The 17,283-nt window shown below is 38.6% G+C and overlaps 1 protein-coding gene across 1 annotated transcript in view; it reads left to right on the forward strand.

The window, feature by feature from the left end:
* The first annotated feature begins 220 nt into the window (after window positions 1-220).
* The window catches only part of TM9SF3 (transmembrane 9 superfamily member 3), a 54,732-nt gene continuing 37,669 nt past the window's right edge, over window positions 221-17,283 (forward strand). The window contains exons 1-2 of the mRNA XM_032491192.1: window positions 221-514; window positions 9,311-9,506. Coding sequence (XP_032347083.1) covers window positions 419-514; window positions 9,311-9,506 — 292 coding nt within the window. The 5' untranslated portion in view covers window positions 221-418. The remainder of the gene's footprint in view (window positions 515-9,310; window positions 9,507-17,283) is intronic.

The following is a 17,283-nucleotide window of genomic DNA, read 5'->3' on the forward strand; positions in this document are numbered from 1 at the left end:
CAAGTCGAAGGGAGCCGGCTTCGGCCCTGAGGTGCGAGCCAGGCGCCCGCGAGGGGCGCGAGGCCCGGGTCCCCGGGCGGCAGACTGGAGGGCCGGGCCCCGCGCGGTCCTCAGCGGCCGCGATATAGCGCCTCCCGGGCGGGGCGGCCGCGGCGGTTGCGGCCCCGCGTCGCGAGGCACTTCCGGCGTGTGCCGGGGTGGCCGGATGACGTGGCTGAGTCAGAGGAAGAGGCAGGGAGGCGCCGGGGGGCGGGGGAGGCTCCGGAGCGGGCGGTGACGGCGGCGGCGCGGAGGAGCCAGCGGCTGGGCCCGGGCCCCGTGCGTCTGTCCGCGCCCCGTGGATGCGAATCGGCCGCGGCGGCGGCGGCGGCGGAGGAGGAGTCGGTGGGCCGGCGCCGGGCCGGTGGGAGCGCGGAGGATGAGGCCGCGGCCGGGCGCTCCCGGCGTGGCGGCGGCCGCCGCGCTATTGCTGCTACTGCTGCCCCGGGCCCGGGCGGACGAGCACGAGCACACGGTGAGAAGCGCTCCCGGCCCGAGCGGCCGCCTCCGCCTACTCTCCTGTCCCGGCGCCCCCGCATGCCCGGCGCGGCCTGGAGGGCCCGGCGGCCCGGCCCAGCCCCGCGGCCGCCCGAGGGCGCCTTCCGGTTGGGCCTGGCGGGGCAGGATCCCCGGGAGCGGGGAGGAGTCATTTCCGTGCGCTCCCGGGACAGGACTCCGCTCCCGGAGTGCCTGGGCCTGCTTCCCCAACCCGGACCTAAATGGCGCCGCACCCCTGGGTCTGGGGGCCCCGGGAGTCCGTAAAGAAGCAATGGCGAGGGTCGGGGCTCACTTAGCTGCGGGAGTGGGGGTCGCAGGCAGGCAGGCTTGGCACTGGTGTCCCCCGAGGAAAGGGAGCTGAACCCGGGCTGCTGGGGCTACGACACGGCAGAAGATGGATGCACCACGTATTACCCGTCATACACTAACCAGGAAATAACCACCGCTTTATGGTCCTCACCGGCCTTTATTTCCTTCTTCTCCCTAAACCGGATTAGAATCCTGGCGTGGGGACAGCCTTGATAAACTTGGGGTGAAGAGCTCTTTACACGTGTACAGGCGCTCAACCACACGCACCCGCCTCCGAGGCCTTTCTTGTAACTTTCTCCTCACCCTGTTCTCGCCTCTAGATGAGGCTCCCATCCCACTGGTCTCTAACTAGGCAGCTTCTGACTATAAGGGGGCTCGAGTTTCCCAGTCCTCTTGTCTAGCCAGGAACAGTCCGTTTTGCGTTTGGCCTAAAATCGATTGGCTGGTTATTTAATTAGCATTTTCCACATCAAAGCTTGAATCTTAACCACTCTTCAAGTGACTTTCACTTAGGGCTGTAGCTCAGTGGCATTCTGAATGGTAGATTGGCAGGGCAGTAAAGTCATGTAAATTAGAGGTTGCTTGTGAGCAGTTGTGCCTTTAGATCTTAATTCATTAAAGACATGGTTTTGCATAAGAGGTAGTGTAGTACTAATTCTGAAAGATTTGGGGGAGTCTTCTGTCATTCCTGATAAGCAGGGAAATGAAGCAGCCAGACTTCTCTATCCCTGGGTTAGCTGGACTCTTATTTTAGCTAATAAAAGTTACAGACTTTTGGCTGTTGTACCTTCAATCACGGCCTGAAACTTCTTACGTGTGTATTTTTTAAAGGGACACAGTTCCAAGTTGGTGACATGTCTTTGTGCTGTATTTGTGACTTTTCATCTTAAGATAATTTTGTTCACAGGTTAAACAATTAAAAACACTTTACTGTTTTTTTTTTTCCGTAAGAAACTTATCTCAAAGTGTAAGAAGTGTTCATTTTCAATGGGCATCCTTTTCGTTAATGGTATGGTTACTAATATTTTTCAATGTTTTGAACATTTAGGGGAAGTTACCATGTAAAACTCAGAACTGTTTCTTAAGTATAGTTCCACCACAGAGTCATAAATAAGCTTGAGAGTAGTATTTTACACTTTTAGCCCATGTTTTATATGAACTGCTTTAAATAGGGAAAGGTATGTATTAATTAAGGTATGTATTAATTAAGTTGGAGGTGAGTAAAAAGGCCTTAGATTAATTCACAGATTTAAAATGTAAACATCAATTTCACTGAAATTTTATTGCCAGGAACATTAAAATTTTTAAAGCCAGAAATTGAATATAAAATATTTGATAAAAGATTTTTGAGAGTCTGTGGTATGTAGAGAAAATTGCTGGACAAAAAAATTTGTTTACCCATTATGAATACCTATTTAAGCAGTTATAGAAAGAATGAAATTAAGATATAACCAAAAAATTAAGTGTCAGTCATATTTTTTTGGCTGTTAGCCTAAAATAATTTACTTCTTACAGTTTCCTGAAAATATTTCTTGAAAACTAGGCATTCACCTTAAGCAGATAACAGTACTGAAAAGGGTATCATCAAGCGAATTTGTTCCCACCAAGAAGTAGCTAATGAAGACGATACTGAAGGAAGAGAAAAATTGCCAAGGGAAGGTTGCTGAGTTAAGTGTTTAATAAATACTTGTGGAATTGGATTATTAATTAAAAAACGATTTTCAGAAGTTGTAGTTTGCCCTTTAGATAAACTTTCTGTGGAGCCAGTTTCCAAATAGAAATAATAACTAATAGAGCTTTTGTAGCAGTACTGTGGTAGGCACTGTTCTAAGTACTTATATGTGTTGACTCATATTTTAAATATATATTGATAATATTGAGGTGGATGACATTATGTCCTTTTAATAGGTGAGAAAACTGATGCCAGAGAAGGTAAGTTACTTGCCTGAGGACCACATAACCTGTACAGGTAGAGGTGGGATTTGAACTCAGTCTGAATTAATAGTCTTCTGTGCTCTCATAGGATATGCTCTATAGCCCTTTATCCTAAAAATAGGATGGTAAAAACACTTGGTATTAAATTGAGTAGTTCTGTGTTGATAGTGTTTTTAAGTGCTCAAAAGAAATGTTTGGGTATGTCTAACTCCATAATGGGTTGTTACTGAGAATATGTTTGGGTTAGCATTGAAGAGAGATAGGGCCGACTTTGTGGGCACCTGACCCGTAATATGTGCAGGCACTTACAGTCTGTGCTTGGTTTAATGCTCTGCTGTCACTATCTTGAAATTCTTACTACTTTTTGAGCAAGGAGCTTTTTTGTGCTGGGCCCTACAAATTTTGTAGCTTGTCCTAAGAAGGAGCAACGAACTACTTTATGCAGTTCCACAAAGCCCTTTATTTCTCTTACTTTACCTACTCAGTCAGGATTGAGCTGTCCATTGGATTTGTGGCATTTTTATGTGTTTATCCAAAGCTCTTTTAATATTCTCAGAATAATAATGAGAAGGAAATGTGCTGCTGACTTCTAGACAATATACACATGTAGAATATATAAAACTGTGTTCCTTTAAGTTTTTTTTAGAGTTGAATCATATATGAATTACAGAACACTTTTAAATAAAAATTAAAGAACACTTTCATGAAAGACAGTCTCTTAATAAGTGATTGAAGGGTCATAAAAAGAACTCTTTAGAGTAAATGAAAGATGTGTAGGGTATGGCTTATTCTTACTTGGTTTTCTGAAACTTGGAGCACTTGGAATCATCTAGAGTTAGATTATAATGTCTTCTCAGATTCCAGAGGACTTCATTAAAAAGATTGCAAGTTGAGAATCAGAATTTTAGACCTGGAAAGACTTGAGACCATTGAATTCAACACATTCATTTTCCAATGGCCTTAAGAGACCCAGTGACTCACCCAGGGCCATAGAAAGAATCTGAGCCACCTGATTTCTAGCCTTGTTTTTTTTCTACCTGTGTATATAATTTCCATAGTAATACTATGTAAAAATGTCAGCACCAAAAAAAAAAAAATAATAATAATAATCCAGGGCACAGGAAGCCTTGAATTTTTATGAGTTCTGTTTCCTTGAGATCACAAAATCAATTTTTTGGGGGAAGGGTCTGTTACATACCAGGCTCTGTGCTTGGCACAACAAGTGGTATTTAACCAGTGCTTTTTGAGTGACTTGAGTAATTAGGGAGCTACTCGGGATAAGAATATGCAGTGTTAGGAACATGGAACCCTATTGCTTAAAGCAGTGAACAAATGCAGGCCATTGTTTATTTAAGATGCATAGTCCTGGGGATGCCTGTTGTGGTTTAGGGGACCTACCTAGGCTAAAGTCTCATTGGGTACACAAAGTAGGTCATGTTGGCCAGTCAGCCAATCCAGTCGGCCTGGGATAGCCTGCTGTCAGCCTCTGCCATAAACACTATTACACTATTCAGTAGTTTCAGAAATGTTTTGTTTCCTTTACTTAGGCAAATGGAAGCCTTCAATGTTTATCTCTGTTGGAAGTATAGGAGCTCTTAAAACATATTTGAAGATTTATAAAGAGAACAAACTGTTTATTACAAGTGAATTTGTGAGTGCTTTAATATAGATTTAGTTTTAGGAATTGCCGTATTTCATTGGCCTATTTTCAGCTGTACTCTATGGTAGGCTGAGAGTTTATTTAGGTACAAAGCTATTTTGAGAGAAAGAGCACTTATCTCAAGAGACTATCCAAAAATACACTTCTAATTTATTTGTATTAGAATTCTGATGTAGGCACTTTAAATAATTAAAAGGTGTTGAAATTATAATTTTTTTTTTAAATGGAGGTACTGGGGATTGAATCCAGGACCTTGGTATGCTAAGCCTGCTCTCTACCACTGAGCTATACTCACCCCCCAAAATTATGATCTCTAAAACATTTTCAGAACTGAATTTTGCTTTCTCAGATGCGCATTTTAAAGCCAACACGTATCTTTCCCCTCATTCCATAAAAATGATGGCATTTGGGTGCTTATTCTGAGCCTGCAGTCCTTTGCCTGTCTATGGATTCCGATTTCTTTATTCAGATTTTACATGAGTACATCAGTCAGTAACATTTTCTTCTGAAGTGTTCCTCCTGAGAAAAAGTAATTCATGATCTCTGCCAAGGAGGGAAACTTCTGTACCTGCACTTTCCCAGCATGTAAACAGTATTTAAATGAGAGACCCAGCATCGGTGACTTCTTGAGAATAAAGGTCATTCCTTTTGAGATTAGAGCACAGGTAGCTTCAGCACTTCCTCAGGTGCTTTGTACAACTGCACTTGGCTCAGATTTCCTTCATTTCGTTTTTACTCTTCAGTTAATGAAGCTGACTAGGGATTATCGAGAGTGTAGTTCTAAACTTATAAACGTGATACTAATTAAAACAATCTTGGGCAAGTTATTTGACGTTTCTTTACTTTGTTTGAATCTGTAAAATGGGGGGAATAATCGGATCTGTCATAAAGTTTTCAGAGGTTAAATGTTATGTAAAGATCTTAAAACTATGCCTGGCACATGGTATGTGCTTACTAAGTGTTAAGCTAATGATACTATCACAAAAGATGGTAAGCATGTGCACGTGGGATTGGTCAGTTAAGGCTTTACCTGAGGACTTGGGAAAGGAGGATTTGGGCAGTTCTGAAGGATAAGTAGGAATTGGCTAGGTGGGTAGAAGGTATTATAGATTTGCGGAAATGACGTAAAAAACAAGGTGGAGTCAGAAAGGAAAGGAAGACAGTATTATAAGCCACCTTGGCTGGAGCGGACAGCACAGAAGTTGAGCCTAACAGTGAAACTTCCGAGGGCTGGAAAATGAGTGGAACGGTGAGGTGAAGAATGCAGGGGTCTGGACTGGCCTCCTGTCCTTTGGCTGCTTCCGAGGGAGGCCTTGTGGAAGGAATCATCCCCATGCTCAGGGGTCCCGTGGTCCACTGCTGTGCTTGCTTGACTTTTTCTCTCCTCTTCTTCGGGTTACACTCTGCAGGTAGGTTATCAAACTCTGTCTTAGTGTCATTGGCCACCTCAGAGGTTTTCAAGGAATGTATTTGAAAAGAGCTTGCTAGGATTTCTTGAAATGTTTTGAAAGTGAATTGGACTAGCCTTTTGGCCAAGGGTGGAGGGAAGAGGCTTACTTGTTGCTCTCTTCCCGTGGAGTTGGGGAGCCCTGGGACCCTCCCAGCAGTTTACGGAAAGGAAAGGTTTTTCTCCCTAAAAAGTTGTGTGAAATCTTCTGTTTGGTATTTTCAAATTTCAAGATACTTTGACACATTTTCTCTCTTGAAAAAGAATTCCTCTCTTGACCTTGTCTTGGGAACACTTATTCTCAGGGATAATCAAAAACTGTAATGAAAAGTAAGCATTTTAAATTCATGAAATCTGACTGGTCTGCATAAGGAGCATTATAAAAGAAAAGAAACATTTTTGCCTGGGTATTCACCCTAACCGGTGTGTATGTGTGTGTGAATATGTATGAATGTTTGTGTATATATTGCATGTATGTTTATTTCTAATTACTATTTCAGTCCTCAGAAGGAATCCTCGGTTACAGGATGGTACATGTTTTGTTATAGTACAGTTTGCATCATGTCATCACAACACTACTACCCCACTAAAGTTTCAAGAATGTTTAAAATGGGTAACTTCAGAATGTGTAGTTTAACACACACTATGACCCTTAAATTGTTTTCATCTTATGTTTCAGTTTGTATAAAATAAATGACTGCCTTATTTTAACAAGTATTTATTTTCCAATTTTTGTCTATTTTTAAAGGGATATGAGTATCAGGATTTGTAGAGAAAGGGGTTTTGTGCTTATTTTTCACGAGTTACATTTATGAAATTTTTGCAGACTCAGCAGGATTAATGGCAAGAATAAGTGCCATCTTTCAGTGTTCTAGTCTTAAATGGTTGCATTTTGTTACCTCCCCTTTCTTATTTCTCTAAAAGTTACTATTGCAGGCAGTACACATACTTCAGACTTTTACTAAGTTGCCAATGAATTTTATATTTCAGCATTTCTTCAGTATTTTTCATCATATTTATTGAATATTTTTTGTGTACATGATACTGTGCAGAGAGCTTTGTGTTCAGTGAACAGGTTTCAGTTCTGATACCATCTCTGTTCAGTGGATAGTGATTGGTTTAGAACACTGTTTCGAAAATTCTTTCACTATATACTTATCTGTATCTATGCAGAAAGGAGTCCCTTGGTTGATTAATGCTCTGTGACCTTAAGCATTGGATGGAAGAGTGGTGGTATAGTTTATTTGTCAACACCCTAAAATAACAAGAGTAGTTACAAATGGGGATCTATGTATACATTCAGATCTTTGATTGACTCCTTCATACATGAAGATTATCTGCATTTGTTTTTTTTAATTCACTTGAAACAGGTTATGACTTTCTATATTGTTATTCATCCTGACTCTTATCGGCCAGAGCAGAATTAATCGAATGACTATTGTTGCTACAATAGTCCTTTATTACCTTAATTATAACACTTAATTTCTTCATTGTTAATTATTTACTTGCCTGGCTCCACTATGAATAGTGAACTACTTAAAGGGAAGGACAGTATTTTATTCATCTTTATAGCCTCAACACCTCGTGCTATGCTTGATGCTTGTCTCATGTATTCAAAAAGTCAGGTAGTTTTTTTGTTTCCTTGATGACCTGGGTGATGTTTTATGAACAGTGAGAAGTTTATTGTTTGAAGATGAAATGATTAGATCTAAGTCCTAGGATGGCGATGGTATGAATCAAAAGAGGCAGATGCTTCAGATGAGAGTAGACACATCAATGTTTTTGGACTGCAGAGGGACTTGGGGTTTGAGTCTCTATGTCTGAGAGGATGGTACCGTTAGAAAAACAAAGTAGGTAGTTGGGTTTGGGTGGGATGAGTTTGGTTTTAGAGATGCTGAATTTTGAAAATGTTTATTAGGTGTATTTAATTTTAATTAATTTATTTATTTTTACCATAAAGAAATGTAATTTTAAAAAATTGAAGTATAGTCAGTTTACAATGTTGTATCAATCTCTGGTGTATAGCATGTTTCAGCCATATATACATATATTTGTTTTCATATTCTTTTTCATTATAGGTTGCTATAAGATATTGAATATAGTTCCCTGTGCTATACAGAAGAAACTTGTTGTTTATCTATTTTATATATAGTAGTTAGTATCTCCAAATCTCAAACTCCCAGTTTATCCCTTCCCTACCCGCTTTACCCCTTGTAACCACAGATTTGTTTTCTATGTCTGTGAGTCTGTTTCTGTTTTATAAATAAGTTCATTTGTGTCTTTTTTTTTTTAGACTCCACATATGAGTGATATCATATGGTATTTTTTAGATGGAGGGCTGGAGGTACTATTTGGTAGGTTGGACTAGTTGGATCACTTCCTCTTTTATATACTTCATAGCACCCTACTTTATTATAATTGCTTGTTTAGTATCCATCTTTCCCTTTAGGCTCTAAGCTCCAGTAGGGCAGGGTACATGTCTTGTTCAAAGCTGTATCTTCAATTACAGACACAATTATTGGCACATGGTTGGCACTCAGTAAATAAGGTTCAGTGATTTAACTTCTGTGCTGTTACTTGACGTAAACTGCATCCTATATTTTCTCTACATTGCTAATTAGGATTTCTAGTTGTAAGATTACTCAGGTAATTGCTTTTCATAGAAGCATTGGATTTTTAAACTTGAGGAGATCTTAGAAATCTTTGGCAGATCCCCCCCCAGTTGGACCCCAGAAAAGTGAAGTCACCTACCCAGAGTCATTGCATCACAACTCCAGATCTAGCTATGTGTAATATTCACTGATGGGTAAAGCCGTAATTATTTATTCAAAGAAATTTGCATATGTTACCTGTCTTCCCTTGAATGGGATATGGGGATTTCATGGTATGGCTTTCTCTTCTCTTATTCAGTCATTTCTCTCCTCTCTGGTACTTTGATTAATGGCCATGGGAAAGAAAGGAGATGAAATTTTATTTGTGCTTGCTGGCAATATTAAATCTTCTGAGTTTCTAGTGATTAACGTAAGGTTGTGGATAAACCGTTGATTTTGTTTCCTCCTTCCTTGTCCATGTTAGCTTGGTGAATCATGTTGATTCTAGGTTTACCATTATTTGATAGTGTAAGTATTACTTATAACATATTCTTATGGGTTACTGGATTTTGTTTAAACAGTATCTTTTGTAAAACAAAGTTTGGAAAAGGTGGATCTGCCTGAGACGACAATCAGAGGATATAATTTTAAAGTTCACTGAATTTCATTTTTAATGTGTGCATATTGATCATTATATTGAAACAAGCTTCCAGTATTTTATAGCTTCCTATACTGAGACCGTACATTTTTGTTTACAATAGAAGCAAATATTTCCTTAATTTGAATTAGATTTTTTTAAAAACAAATTCTTACTTTCTTTTTTTGTTTCAGTATCAAGATAAAGAGGAAGTTGTCTTATGGATGAATACTGTTGGGCCCTACCATAATCGCCAAGAGACATACAAGTATTTTTCACTTCCATTCTGTGTGGGGTCGAAAAAAAGTATCAGTCATTACCATGAAACTCTGGGAGAAGCACTCCAAGGAGTTGAATTGGAATTTAGTGGTCTGGATATTAAATTCAAAGGTATGTAAACCTTAATAGTCCTTAAAATAAGTATTAGATTGTAGACCAGGCTTCTCAACTTTGGCATTATTGACATTGGGGCCAGATAATTCTTTTTTTTTTTGTAGGAGCGTGTCCTGTATATGGTAGCATGTTCAGCAGAGTCCCTGGCCTCCACCCCCTGGATGCCAGTAGCACTCTCCAGTTGTGACAGCCAAAAAAGTCTTCAAACATTGCTAATCGCCCTTGGTTGAGAACCACTGTTCTAGCCTCTAAAAAATGTTTTAGTCTCTAACTTACATTTAGAAAGATATAATAGTAACTAACAAAGATTTTTTTTGAATATTTATGAAATAATAATTATTGTAAAATTGTATTTCTTTAACATATTTACTCCTTAAAAGTGTTTTGTAGTAAAACATTTAGTGGTTGGACATGATGTGGTTGGGGAAAGCCTCCACAGTTTCCTAATGAAGTAATTTCTGGAGGTGCGGAGATGTAATGGGGTATACGGATACTTAAAAATAAGGTGTAAAGCCTCAGTGTATTTGTCAGTGTTGTATTGATTTATCCTCTCAAGATCTATAGGATAGTGTGGTTTAAAATTTTAAGTCAAAGACTTGTTAAAATTGAAGAAAATCTGCCTTACCTATTTATTATGCAGTTAACTATTTGTATCAGTTCCTGTGAGTGTGTTTATACTTTTTGTTTTTCTGTGTGGAGTTTGTCAGAGTGTGTATTTCCTGCATAGACATTTTTAACTTGATGAGCAGAAGCCTGAGGAACTGAATTTTTAGGATCTTTGTCTTTATTTTTGAATAGAGCATGGATCTTGTAATCAGAAGCTTTGAATTTTAATCCTATTTCTTTTACTATATTGATTTTAGTAAAGTTGTTTACGCCAATGTTTACTTCAGTGTCTAAATGTATAAAATGAATAGTAACTAGCCTCTGGTATTTTTAGTTTTTTGGGAGGAGAATGTGAAATGAGATATTTTAAAGATAATATTTTGAAGATAATGTTTAACTTTGATTTGTTAAATTTTATTCTTATTTTTAGGGTTTTTTTTTTTTATTACTGTTGTTGATAATAGGTATACATATTTACAGCCTTTTTTCCCCCTATAATATTCCTTGGGACTTAATTATAAAATTAAGTTGTAAATTTAAGCCACAGTGACCTGGCCTATAACTTTATGAATTATTGTAAACATGCCCTGAGGCTTGTTTTAATTTAATAAGATGATTTAAATATTTAATCACACATAAGGAGAAAACTTAGATTAGAATATGTGATTTTTGAGAACCTCAATACTACATTTATTCACATACCCTCTCCTTTCCCATATTTGGCATGCATTTCTAGTTTAGTAAGGAACCAGAGAGAGAGAATAGGCAAAAATCTTGAGTCTTGCTTTGCCACTATGGACAGATTTCATCATCTTTTGAAATCCTCACTCTCATTTACTAAAGAAGAGTACTCATTCAGCTGTCTTAACCATTCTTCTTTTATCAGTTCTTTGAGGCTGAGATAGGAAAGATTATTTAGATAGAAAGGGGTGGTTTTCGTGAGCTGTAAAAGTGTGATTAATTTTCCTTTCACATTAAACACCTTTAGATGAAAATCAGAACTAGACAGGTGTTACTTCCTAAGAGTTGGAGCTTCCTTGGAGTCTTGCCAACTCTGCACTGCAGCACAGATGTGCTGCTAAAGGACCTGCCAAATTAAGTGGTCCAGATGAAATAGTAAATGCTGATTAGATTTCTCCTTCTGCTGTAGCCCCTAGCTTATCCTGTTCAAAGACAAAGTTGACTATGCTTTAAAAAGTGTTTTGTGAGGTTTCCTGGTTATTATTTATAGTAGCATGGAATTTTAAAGGTGGGATCCACCTTAGAGATTGTGTCATTTCTAACGAGTCACCTTAGTGAAAGCCAAAGATGAAATGATTTACCCAAGAAACATCATAGCATACTGATAATGTCATGGAAACTTAAACTCTCTGTCTGTATGTGAACTGTAGAAATAGTTACATTGTTAATCTTTCATCCGTTAAATATTTGATTTTTAAAGGTTCTTCTGAAGGCAAATATATTCAAATAAAATAAAATTTTGGAAGTTCTGTGAAACTAGAAAAACTATATAAATTATATATATATAAATACACACTTACACGTGCATACAAAAACACCTTTTTAAAATCTAGTAGATTCTGTCAAGCTAAATGGATTGATACTGTTTCATAAAATGAAGGTCACTAAATAGACGATTTTAGGGAACAATGATAGTTTTAAATCTAATGTAGGATGCCTCTCTCTTGAGATTTTATGCACAACTTTTTTTTTCTTCCTAATAGTCTTCATACTATCACTAGACAAAATGCTACATTGAGAACATTTAGAGAACATTGGAGAGAGAAGGGCAGGCTTAAGTTGGATATCCTTGAACCAGACCTGAATTCATTACCCTATACTTTTTCAAGGTACCACTTAGAATCTTGGCCATCGTGGAGTGGAAAGAACACATGCTTTAGAGTCAGAGAGACTTGATGCATCTCAGCTCTACCTACCTGTGTAGTCAAGGACAAATTATTCAGCCTCTCTGATCTCATTTTCCTCATCCGTGAAATAAGGGAAATAATATCCACTTGATAGAATTGTCAGATTTAAATGAGATAATGCATATAGATCATTCATCAAAGTTCTGATAGTTTACATTAAAAAAATGGTCATTGTGAATACTAATAGCACATAGTATGCGGCTGTGCTTCCAACTTGATTTTGCGTTAGCAGTTATAAAGTGTTAAATTAGTTCATTGACTATAGGATTTGATTTATCCTCAAGCTGCTGCACCGGCCTGCTGGGTATTTTAGTTAGTTCTGCTAGGGCAGGGACATTCTTGTTCCCTGTTGCATTCTTAGCTATTAAGACATAGTGAACTCTTAATAAATAGTCTGGCACCTGGAGGGTTTGTGCCTACTTGTTCTTTATGATAATTGGTTCATTCTGATCATTAGATGATCTGGAATAGCAGTTCCTAAGCAGTTTCCTTCCTCTCATGTGAGAATTCTTGCAGTGTAACGAAGGGTGTTACTTGTTGAAAAACTGTTGACTTCTAGAGGATTCCTCCCCTCATTTATTTTATTGATCTTCCCTTGAATTTTTCTTTCTTAAATATCCCAACTTAACGGAGGGGTAAAATTATTTTATTAGTATTTCTTCTACTTCTCACGAGGGAAATGGTAAGGTGAGAATACTGCAGTTAGGGAGCTATGCTAAGGGCTGCTTGGAGCTTTATGTATTTCTAGTTCACAGATTCTCAGTCTTGACTGTTTTCAACCACAGGATAAGCTTATGAGATGTATTATGCCAGTTTTTCAGATGAGAAAGTTGGTGCCAGAGGTTAAGTAACTTGTCCAAAGATTCACAGGTGGAAAGCAGTGGAGTGAGGATTTGAACCCTGGCAGCCCAGCAGTAGAGTTTGCGCTCCTAACCACTATGCAGAATTCCTCTAGAGGTATCTGCCTGAGTGGTAAAGCCTGAATACTAGAGGGAAGGGAAAGGGCTTGAGAGGGAGCAGCTCCTTTCTTCCAGTCTGAAGATTTTTATTTAAGATAACCCCCGCCCCTGTGTTCAGTCCCTGGGTTCTGCTGTTCCTGCTCTTCCTGATTCTAGAGCCTTCTGCTGAAGTTCTCTAGGGGCAGTGTCTCTGGTCTACTGCAGGGGGAAGTAGAGGGTATTCATCTAGCAGTGTGATGGGTGGAGGAGGGGACCTGGGCATCCAGTTCCTCCGCAAGCATATTTTCATACGATCCCCCTATGTGTTCAGCCCTATGTCTGTCCTCTACCTCTTGACATCTGTGGTGCCCCCTAAGTCCTGAGTGTCTCCCTTGTTCTGTGACAACAATCCCCTCCCTGCTGCTATGGTTTCCTCTGCCTTGTTAGTCATTTGCCATTTCCATTCGTTTTCCATTTCCCCAAAATTTGTTGAAATCTTTTTTCACTGTCTTCTTGTCCTCATGCACCTCTGTCCTTTTTGTTCCATTATTGACATTTTAATGGAGTTTCAGGAGGGAAAAGACACTTGTGGTTAATCTACCTTGTTTAACTGGAAGTCTGGGAAATTGATGCAATATTTTGTCCTGTTGGTTTCAAGCATAGTGTTTTAGGCAGACCAAATAATATGAATCTTGTACTGAATTATGTCTAGGTATTTGAGTTCTTGGTACTAGCAATTCCTTAAACTTTATGCTAACTGCAAATTTAACAAGCGTGGTTTTTTTTTATAAATTCTTATTCAAACCATTGATAACATTGTTCTCAGATTGACATGCCTTTTTTTGTTTTCAAAGGAATGTGTGTGTATATATTTTTCTGATTGTAACAATGATATAGAATCAATGTACAAAATTTAGAAACTACAGAAATGTAAAGAAGAATTTAAAAATCACCTGGATATAAACAGCAGTAACATTTTCTCTCTGACTTTTTTTACATTCATCCACATTATTTAAAATTTTTTAAAATTGGGTTCATGTTATATGTTTTTGAAAATGTATTTAATGAGCACTTGTATAGTGTTTATTGTGTGCTTAATACTGTTTTAAGCACTTGCTAGCTCATTTAATAAGTTATGTATAAATTAGTTTTTACTCCTCTTTTTTCTTAACATCTTATGAGCTTGTCCTCACATTGTTAATTACTCTTTCTAAAATGTGTTTGTGTAGTATTCTATAACTTGATATTATAATTTCCCCCCCATTTTGCAATTACAAGATACTCCTTATTTTCTTTCCTTCTTCTTTCCTTGCCTTTCTCCTTTTTTTCCCCCCTATTAGAAATAACAATGCATTTAGCTATCCTAGCATAGAAGTATTTTGATGCATCTCTGAATCTTTTATTAGGATAAATTTTTCGAAGTAGAATTACTGAATCAAAGGGTATAAACATTTTTAAGGCAGTTCTTGGTACCTGTTGCCAAATAGTCATCTAGAAAAAATTGTACCATTTATACTGCCAGTCAGGTTTGTCAGTTACTGTTTATGTATATGGTTGATTAATTGATTGTGAATGTATCAGTTTTTCTAGTTAAAAAAAAATTCATTCAGCAGTTTTTGAGTGCTTACTGTATTCCAGAGCCCTGTGGTAGGCCCTGGGCATACAGCTGAACCAGAAGCTCTGGCTTCAGGATTCTATATGGGCCCTCTGAAATTGTACCTTTAATTTTGTGGGAATGTGCATTTTGGGGGGCAAGGGAGATAATCGCTTTCACTGGATTCTCAAAGGGATGTGTGGCCCAAGAAATCTTAACACTGTCTGTGAATACATTGGCACTTTTAGTCCTTAACTCTGGGAAGGAGATAGCATAGATGTTATCTGTTCTACAGTTGAGGAGCACAAGATTCCCAGAGGTTAAGTGACTTGCTTTTATTCACATAGTAAGTTGTGGGACCCAGGCTAAAACTCAAGTCTGTGCCCATTTTTCTGTCAGTTTGTCTGTAGTGACTTCGTAAGGAACTTTACCAACTGCTACTGAATTTAAGGTAGAGTATTTCTAGTTTTCCAATTTAGAAAGACTATCAAAAGAGAAAGTAAATGTTCTTAGAAAACTCATGAATAATTATCATACTGTTTTTTCAGTGCTTTCACTGTCTATTCAGTTATTAGTCTGGAGAGTTGTTGAGAATTGATGACAGACTTATTGATATGTAGTTTCCAGAATCTACCCTTGCCTTCTGTTTAAAAAATCAGTATTGATGTTTGCTACTTTTTAACTTTGGTTTTATATAGCATTTGTTAGATCCTAGTTGCATCCTCTTCAGAATTCACAGATGTATATTTCATCTGAGAAGGGTATTCCCTACTGTAATTTTAAAGCAGTGATTTGTGGTCATAGATTTTTCAGATTGTTTTCCAGTCATGTAGAATGCTGAAGAGTGATTTGGCATATTCAGACACATTACACGTGTTATCTTCAAAGCAGCTCCTTCCTGAGAGAAATTACTGTTTCAATTGAGCAACCAAGCCCTTCAATAATTTGTGATGTTTGTGTTTGCTTACATGCCTGCAAGAGGAATTACATTAAAATATGACCAATCAAGGTCCGTATTATAGCCTGCCATAATGATGTTTTCCCTTTTGCCATAACATTTCTTTTCTAGATTTTATATCAGTGAAACATACTCTTCAAGACTTCTTTGTTAATCCTTCTGAGATACTCTGCTCAAAAATTTCATTTGTTTATATTGACGTTTTTCTCCTTACACACACGTGTGCGTGCACACTCACACACCCCTTTCACACACAGATGCATGTATGTGAACATACTCGAATATACTTAGTGATTTCCTTTGCCAAATAAATGGAAAATCATGCTCCTAAAATTTGTTAAAATTTTATGTTTGTTTAATGCCTGCTCTGTGCAGGGTACTGAAACAGGCATAGCTGGGGCTAAAAAGGATATAATCAGTTACAGACATAGCTCTCAAGCTGATGGTCTTTTTGAGGAGCTGAGATACTGGTATGAGGGTGTAAGTGGTGGCCTAGGTGTCATAGGAGGTATGGAGAGAAAGCCATGGGACTTGGGAGAAGGAGACAGGCTGGGGGTTTGGGAGGTGTGAGGGTGGGGGAATCAGGGATTATTCTGGGGGACTGGGAGAGAGATGGGAAAGATTCTAGGATGGACATAAGAGGTGGAGTTTGCCACAGAAACAAAAAAAATCCAGAGGCCAAGGGAGTACAAGGTGTTTGGGAACCGCAGGTAGTCTGGGTAGAGTGTACGGAGAGAGGATGCTAGATAGTTGGGAAAGAGAGAGAGGAGCTAAAGTTCAGACTGAGGAATCTTTTAAAAGCTTTATACAGATGAAAGTCGTATTGTATATTGCAGAGCTTCATACGTGAAACTGCTGCATTGTTGATGACAATTACCAGGGAATGTCTGATTGTAACAGCACAGAATTTGGTGGCTTTGCAGAGGTAGCTGTAAGTTCTCCCAGAGCCACTGTAGCCCTTTGTTGCTGCTCAAACTGGACCTTCCTTTGGTTCTCACTAACCCTCTGTAGTTGTAGTTGCCTACTGTCCTTGGCACATGAGCATAATCCGTGGACATCCCATTTGAGGACCTCTTGCTGCCAGTTCTCCTGGCAGTAATTTCTGTGTTAACTCTCCCTTTCTTCTGATCAGCTGCAGTTTTTGCCATTATGAAAATTCTAAATTTCTTGCTGCCTAAAAAGGACCTGGAGAGAAAGAAAATTTGTGTAGGAGCCATTGTTGTTGGCTACAAAGCAATTTTCCTCTCTCACTTTGAGTGTGAGAGTATTTTCCTGTCCCTTTTTTTTATGGTAGTTGTTTCCAGTCATCTTTGGCTTTGTCTTTTTGGGGTACCCACTCTAGGCTGAGCTATGAAAAGGGGAAGCTGTTCTTTCTGTTGAGGCTTAGGGAGACATGGTGCTGGTGTCTGGAGTTTCAACTCAGATTGGTATTTATCATAGAAATAATATTATAGATGGCTATTGATTATGGTTCAGCTGCAATTTTTGTTTAAGATGTTTTAAACAATATTTAAGAAATTGAACATTGTTTCTTAGGGGAAGTTGCATTTTATGTTCTAAATAACCAATATTATAGTACAGGAGAACTTAAAAACAAACAACTGTGCTTTCTTTTTTTAAGATTGGTTTCTCTTTTCCCTAATTGCTTAAGTAATACACAAAAATGATTTAATCCTTTTTGATGAACATCAAGTGTTTGCAGGTTTTTTGGATTTTGTTTTCTTTAGAAACTAATGATCCTAAGCATATT

The sequence above is a fragment of the Camelus ferus genome, chromosome 11 (assembly GCF_009834535.1).
Source record: "Camelus ferus isolate YT-003-E chromosome 11, BCGSAC_Cfer_1.0, whole genome shotgun sequence".
NCBI classification, from domain to species: Eukaryota; Metazoa; Chordata; class Mammalia; order Artiodactyla; family Camelidae; genus Camelus; species Camelus ferus.